Raw genomic sequence first — 8,207 nt, forward strand, 5'->3', positions numbered from 1 at the left:
GCTCAGTCAAGCTAAAAATTAGCCTTTGCTTTATAGGACATCTATAGCTTTTATTTCTGTAATATTTTGAAATAATTTGTATTTCAATGTACCAAATTATTGTCCATATATTATTAAATAGTCTTTTTATCTGACTATTAAATTAAATTTATGAGATTTGCATTTTAGGATTGTGAAGGGGACCGTCAAAATACTGATGATCTCTTGCTCTGCCATTTGTACGTCTCAGCTGCTCTCCAGAAGAAATTGAGCTCTCCTTCTGATTCTTTATGTCTAATGTTACAGCTCAATGAACTCAGTCACTTAAGGAACAGTTGGATAATACTGAAATGTGTGAATGATTGTAATGGAGTAATGGTGAGACATCATGGATAGTTTATGTTTAAGGAGATTTCATTGAACTTCCTCATTTCCAGAGAACTTATTATAATATTAGTTCTATTAGCAATATCATAAGTAGTATGCTAATACTTCTGCTATTACTTTCATTACTTAGGGTTTTTGATGATGTTCCATGTGCAAAATTGGAATGAAGCTTTATTGCATTGCTTAATTTAGCATTCATATTATGTCATGGACTCAGTAAGCCATGCTTTATTTAGTCTTTTAAACATCATATGAATAAAGCTTAGTACTCAATTACAGAGGAATAAACAACACAGAGTTTAAATTCATCATTTCTTTATACAGTTCCTAAGAGATTCACCTTCCAAGTCTGTTTGATACTTGACCCTAGACTTTTATCACCAAATGTGCTCCCTCAGATTTGATGTTATATTCAATAAAAGTTTAATTGGACTTTCAGAAAAAAAAATATCTCATAACCAAGGTATTTCTTGGAAAAGATTAGAAAAAAACACATAATTGAGATATTTAAAAAACTAATGATACTTATTTTTATTACCAGGTGAAAACTGTAAGCTGAGCCATGTACTCAGAGAAGCAAACTTCAGAGAATCAAACTTCAGGCAACTATTTCATCCTTACAGGACTCTTTGATCAAACAAAATATGCAGCCTTCCTCTACACTTTAACCTTTGTTTTTTTCTTGATGGCCTTAATTGGGAATGCCTTTCTCATCCTCCTGATCCAGAGGGACCCTCGCCTCCACACCCCCATGTACTTCTTCATCAGTCAGCTCTCCCTCATAGACCTCTTGTATATAAGTGTGACAGTCCCCAAGATGCTCGTGGACCAAACTACTGGAGATAATACAATTTCACCCTTAGGTTGTGGGATCCAGATGTTCTTCTATCTAACCCTTGCTGGGGCTGAAGTTCTCCTCTTAACTGCCATGGCCTATGACAGATATGTTGCTATTTGCAGACCTCTCCATTATCCACTGCTCATGAACCAGAGAGTCTGCCGTCTCTTCATGTTAGGATACTGGTTCTTGGGGTTCTTTGAAGGTTTTTTGCTCACCCCAATGACCATGAGCTTACCTTTTTGTCAATTCAGGAAAATCATGAACTTTTTCTGTGAGGCCCCTGCCGTGCTGAAGGTCTCCTGCTCCAATGTCTACAACTACGAGATGTTCATGTACTTGTGTTGTGTCATCATGCTCCTCATTCCCACTGTGATTATATCTAGCTCATATGCTCTCATATTGCGCCTCATTCACAGCATGAACTCAGCTGAAGGCCGCAGAAAGGCCTTTGCCACCTGCTCTTCTCACATGGTGGTAGTTCTGCTCTTTTTTGGTGCTGGCATATATACCTACATGATCCCCAGATCCTACCACACTGGTGAACAGGACATGATGGTTTCTGCATTTTACACCATCATCACCCCTGTGCTGAATCCCCTCATTTACAGCCTCCGCAACAAAGATGTCACAGGGGCCCTGAAGAAAATAGTGCCATCTGGAGAAAGAATAAGAAAAGTTTTAAATTGGTAAACATAGAAATGACAATCTCCTATTTTCCTTTCCTTCTTTTCTCCCCTACCAATTTGTCCTCTCATTCTCTCTTCTGTTTCCTGGGTCAAAACATAAAATCTTTTATGAACTCTCTCTCTAATTCATGAAGCACTTCTCTTTTATACTGATTCCTCATCATGAGATATTTAAATGTAAATTACATGAATTAATTACTTGTGATACAATAGCTGATATCAGGTAAACCATAGCAAGTGCCTTTTATCTTAAACTATCTTCACATTTCAATATGAGATGTGTGGCTGTGTGTAAATTAACCCTAAAATTGAATCATTATAAAATGTCTTGGAAGCACACTGGCTGTTACCTACCCTTGTAAACAATGGAATCGTATACCCATTAAGAGACGAATCAATAAGTAAAATGTGGACATACACACTACTGAATACTACTCCTTAAGTCATACTTCATCTGTGCCAGTCACTTTATGAAATGATGCTAGTAGCATCTTCAGTAAGTGCATCTTCACATATTTTTTTCCAACTGCTGAAAAGTTAGTTTCATTGTTTCTCTTGCTAGATGCCATTAAGTAGGCACTGATTCATAGCAACTTTAAGTACAGCAGAAAGAAACATGGCCCATACCTAGGCCAGTCTCACAATCATTGCTATGCTTGAGCACATTGCTGCTGCAACTATACCAATGCATGTCATTGAAAGCTTTCCTCTTTTTTCCTCTGACCCTCTACATTAAGCATGATGTCTTTCTCCAGGGCCTGCTCCCTTTGGATAATACGTACAAAGTTTGAGACGTAATCGGTCCTGGTGTGGTGCTGTGAGCTAATGCATCAGACTGCAAAGTCATTTGAACTGCAAGGCTGGTGGTTCAAGCTCACCAGCTGCTTCTTGGAAACCCTATACAGGGTCGCTATGGGTCGGAATCTACTTGACAGCACTTAACAACAACAACAATGAGAGGTAAAGTCTGGCCATCCAGGCTACTAAGGAGCATTTCTAGCTGTACTTCTCCCAATACAGATTTGTTTCTTCTTCTGGCAGTCCATGTTACTTTTAATATTCTCCTAGAACACCTTAACTCAAATGCATCAATTATTCTGCCGTCTTCCTTATTCACTGTCCAACTTTCACATGCACATGTTGTAGTTGTTGTTATATGCTGTGGAGTCAGTTCCAACTCAAAGCAATCCTGTACAAGGTTTCCAAGGCTATAAATCATGCACATGAGGCTACTGAAGATATTATGAATTAGACACAATTTTGTCCTTGAACTGACATCTTTGATCTTGAAAACTTTAAACAGATCTTGTGCTGTAGATTGCCCAGTGCAATATGTCATTTGATTTCTTGACCGTTGCTTCCACAAGTGTTGATGGTTAATCTGAATCAAAATGAAGTTTTTGACAACTTCAGCCTTTTCTCCATTTATCTTGATGTGATTTATTTGTCCAGTTGTGAGGAATTTGTTTTCTTTATATTGAGAAGCAACCCATACCAAAGGCTGTGGTCTTTGATCTTCATCAGTATTTAAAATCCTCTTCATTTTTAGCAAGCAAGATTGTATCATCTGCATATTGCAGCTTGTTAACAAGTCTTCCTTCAATTCTGATGCAAGGTTCTTCTTCATATAATCCAGCTTCCTTGGTTATTTGCTCAGCAAACAGACTGAATATGTATGGTGAAAGAATATGATCCTAGTGTACACCTCTCATGATTTCACACAATTCACTGTCCCTTGTGTTGTTTGAATGACTGCCTTTTGGTCTATGTTCAGGTTCCTCATAAGCACAATTAAGTGTTCTGGAATGTTCATTCTCTGCAAAGTTGTCCACAGTTTGTCATGATCCACATAATCAAAAGCCTTTGGGTAGTCAATAAAGCACAGGTATCATCTTTCTTGTATTCTCTGTTTGCATCCAAGATCCATCTGACATCAGCAATGATATCCATCATTTCACACCACTATCTGAATCCAATCTGAACTTTGGAAGTTCCTTATCAATGTACCACTACAGCCATTTTTGAATTATCTTCAACAAAATTTTCTTGCATGCAGTGTTAATGATACTGTCTGACAATTGCCACATTCTATTGGGTCACCTGTCTTTGGAACGGGCACAAATACTGATCTTTTCCAATCAGTTGACCAGGTAGCTGTCTTCCAAATTTCTTGGTATATGTGAGTGAATGCCTCAAGTGCTACCTCAGTTTGTCAAATGATTTCAATTTTATATTCCATCAATTCCCAAAGCTCTGTTCTTTGCCAAAGCCTTCAGTGTTACTTGAACATATTTCATCAGTATCACTGGCTCTTGATCATATGCTACCTCTTTAAATGGTTGAACATAGACCATAAATTTTTTGGTACAGTGACTCTGCATATTCCTTCAGTAGTCTTTTGATGTTTTCTGCATCACTCAGTATTTTGCCCATTGTTTTCTTTAAGTGCCATCTGGTCTGTTATGACTAATCAACTGGTGAATTTGAATTGCCAACCTTGTGGGTCAAATTGACTTTGCGGTCAGTGCATTATCCCACAGGGTCACACCAGGATTCTTTCAATATTTCAAGTTGAGACTTGAATATTTTCTTCATTTCACTTAGTTTCAGAAACGCTGAGTGTGTTCTTCTGTTTTGGTTTTCTAACTTCAGGTCTTTGCACATTTCATTGTAATATTTGACTTTGTCTTCTTGAGCTCTCTTTTGAAATTTTCTGTTCAGCTCTTTTACCTCCTAATTTCTTCTACTTGCTTTAGCATCTCTGTGCAGGAGAGTAAGTTTCAGAATCTCTTCTGACATTTATTTTGTTTTTTTCCTTTTTCTTATATTATTAATAAACTTTTGCTTTCTTTCTGTATGGTTTTCTTGATGGCATCCCACAACTCTTCTGGTCTTAGGTTATAAGCGTCTAATTCATCCAATCTGCTCTTGAGATGATCTCTAAATTCAAGGGGGAGCAGATATATTTAAGGTCATATTTTGCAATAAAGATGAAGGATTAATATTTGAAAAATATGACCTTGGTGATAGAAATGATGCTGAACATCCATGATAGAATTCTGTAAGACCAATGATTTTTTTAAACAACATAAAAAGAGATTATGTTCATGGACCTCAACAGATCAAACACACAAGAATCAAATTGATTACATATGTGGTAAGGGACAGTGTAGAAGATAATTTGTTGTTTTTAAGTGACCTTGAGCTATATTTAACTTATATGGACCATGTAAAGGATATCCAAGGAGCAAGCAGCTGGTGGGTTTCAATTGCTGACCTTGTGGTTTGCTGTTCAATGTTTATCCTATAGTACTGTACTCCACACAAGGAGTCTAAAAGCTCAATATTACCATAGCAATGAAAGAGACTCACTATGAACCAGATAATCAGTTGCTCATATGCAAGCTCACACAAGTCAAAATATGACCTTAACTATATACCACCTGAATTTAGAGAACATCTCAAGAACAGACTTGATGCATTAGACAATAATGACTGAAGATCAAAAGAGCTATCAGATGACATTCAGAACATCATAAAAGAAGAAAACAAAAGATCATTGAAAAGACAGAAAAGAAGGAAAATTCCATAATAGATGTCAGAAGAAACTCTGAAACTTGCTATACAGCATAGAGGTGCTAAAATGAATGAAGAAGGAGAAAGTCAAAATCTGAACTGAAAATTCCAAAGGGCAGCTCAAGAAAACAAAGTGAAGTATCATACTGAAATCTGCAAAGACCTAGAGTTACAAAACCAGAAGGGAAGAACACTCTTAGCATTTCTCATGATGAAAGATCTGAAGTAAAAAAATCAAACCTCAACCTGAAATATTGAGGGATACCCATGGCAAATATTGAATGATGTAGAAAGCATCAAAAGAAATGGAAGGCATACACCGAGTCACTGTATCAAAGATGTTCAACCATTTCAAGAGTTAATATGTAATCAAGAATGGATGGTGCTGAAGGATATAGTGCTAGTTGCACTAATGGTATTGGTGAAAACAAGGCTCCAGGAATTTATGGAGTTCAAAGTGAAATATATATTTTTTTAAATCCATGCATCAATGGAGGAACTCATTCATCTATGCCAAGAAATTTGGAAAACATCTACCTGGACAATTCATTGTAAGAGATCATTATTCATAATCTTTCAAAAGAGAGGTGACACAGTGGTATGCAAAAGTTGCTGATCAACGTCATTATTATTACATGCAAGTAAAATTTTGCTGAAGATAGTTCAAAAGTAGCTGTAGAAATATACCAACAGGGAACTTCCAGAAATGCAAGTTGGATTCTGAAGAGGATGTGGATCTAGGGATATTTTTACTGATGTCAGGGAAGTTCATAGCTGAAAGCAGGTAATACTAGAGAGATGTTTACTTGTGCTTTATTGACTGTGCAAAGGCTTTTGACTATAAGGATAATGACTAGCTATGAACATTGCAATGAACAGGTACTTTATAACATTTGATTGTACTCATGGTGAACATGTACATAGACCAAGAGACAGTCCATGGTATTTTTTATATTCTTCTCTAACAACATAATTCAAATGCATAAGTTATTTTATGCTCTACCTTATTCATTGTTCAATTTTTACATGCATATGCGGTAAATGAAAATACCATATCTTAACTCATGTCACAGTAGTCCTCAAACTGATATATTTTCTCTTAAACACTTTAAAGAGGTCTGTGTATTAGATGTGCCTAATACAATATGTGTGTGATTTCTTACTGCTGATTCCTTGAGCATTAATTGTAAATGTAAGCAAAATGAAGTCTCTGATAAGTTCGATATTTTCTCCATTTATCATGATGTTATCTTGGTCCAGTGGTGAGGATTTTTGTTTTCTTTTAGTGAAGTGCAATTCATAATGAAAGCTGTAGTCTTCAATCTTCATCATCAAGTATTTTAACTTTTCATCACTTCCAGAAAGCAAATTGTATTGTCTGCTTATCACAGGTTGTTAATGAATATTCCTCCAATTCTGATACCATATTTTTTTCCATATAATCCAGTTTCTCAGATTATATGCTTAACATATAGTTTGAATGAGTATTGTGAAATGAGGCAATCCTGGTACATGCATTTCCTGATTTAAACCTATTAGTATTCCTTTGTAGAGTTTTAAGGACTTTTTGATCGATGTACTGGTTCCTCTAAGTACAATTGTTATTGTTTGTCCATATTTCATCTAAGTATCCTAGCCTGTCATAATCCAGTCTGAATACATAAATAAATTTCAGGAAAACTTCTTTCTGGTATACTCTGATAGCAGCACAAATACATCTGATATCAGCAATAATATCCTGAGTTCCATATCTTCTTCTGAATCCGAACTGTATTGCTGGCACTTCACTGTCTATGTACTGTTGCAACAGTTTTTTAATTATATTCAGGAAAATGTTATTTGTATGTTGTAATTAACGATACCATTGCATGATTTCTGCTTTCTGTTGGGTTATCTGTCTGTAAAATAAGCACATATGTGGATCTCTTCTTATCCATTGGCTCAGTAAGTGACTTCCAAATATCTTGGCACACATAAGTGAGTGTCTCCAAAGCTGCATCAGTATTTCAAATTATTTCAATTTGTACTCTGTCAATTCCTGGGATCTTGCTTCTTACCAATGCCTTCAATGCAGTTTGGACTTCTTTCTTCACTACCATAGACTGTTGATCATATACTATCTTTTGAAAAGGCTGAACATCAACCATTTCTTTTTCGTATAGTGACTCCTTGTGTTCCTTCCATCTTCTTTTGATTCTTTTTGCATCATTCAATATTTTGTCCACGTTGCTATTATTCTATCCTTAAGGCCATAATTAGGCACAATCAAGATGGCGGATCGGGTAGACATGCAGTGAGGAGCTCCATCAACAACAACTTGGAATACCAGGCCAAGAAGGTTCAGGAGATGGTGCTAGAACTCTGAAACAAATATAAAGGCATGTTTGGAGGATTGCAGGGCTTACACCTGGGGGAAATTGTAGGAGAATCCAGAAATCCATTGTTTTCTACTTCAACACGCTAGCTGTTCAGGGATCTGCCATTTTGAGAGAGAACATCTTGATTATTTCTGATTGTATCAAGAGAGAACTTCTTGATTATTTCTTGATAGTTTTAGGATTGGTATTGAAATTTAAAGTGACAGTTTCGACATAAAACCAAACGGCCACCACTTGTCTGTCTGTTGTGCTGTGGTGGCTTGAGTTGCTGTGATTCTGAGGGCTATACCACCGGTATTTTAAATAACAAGCAGGGTCATCCATGATGGACAAGTTTCAGATGAGCTTCCAGACAAAAGC

At 36.4% G+C, this 8,207-nt stretch overlaps 1 protein-coding gene across 1 annotated transcript; it reads left to right on the plus strand.

The window, feature by feature from the left end:
- Positions 1–928: 928 nt before the first annotated feature.
- Positions 929–1,897, plus strand: LOC102822056 (olfactory receptor 2T3-like). Its single transcript, XM_006877089.1, has one exon. The coding sequence runs from the start codon at positions 929–931 to the stop codon at positions 1,895–1,897; it is 969 nt and encodes a 322-aa protein (XP_006877151.1).
- The last annotated feature ends 6,310 nt before the right edge of the window (positions 1,898–8,207 follow it).

This window comes from Chrysochloris asiatica, unplaced genomic scaffold (genome assembly GCF_000296735.1).
Source record: "Chrysochloris asiatica unplaced genomic scaffold, ChrAsi1.0 scaffold00441, whole genome shotgun sequence".
NCBI lineage: Eukaryota > Metazoa > Chordata > Mammalia > Afrosoricida > Chrysochloridae > Chrysochloris > Chrysochloris asiatica.

Excerpts from the sequence above, each read along its gene's own strand:
- LOC102822056 (XM_006877089.1), top strand. The coding sequence starts at position 929 with ATGTACTCAGAGAAGCAAACTTCAGAGAATCAAACTTCAGGCAACTAT.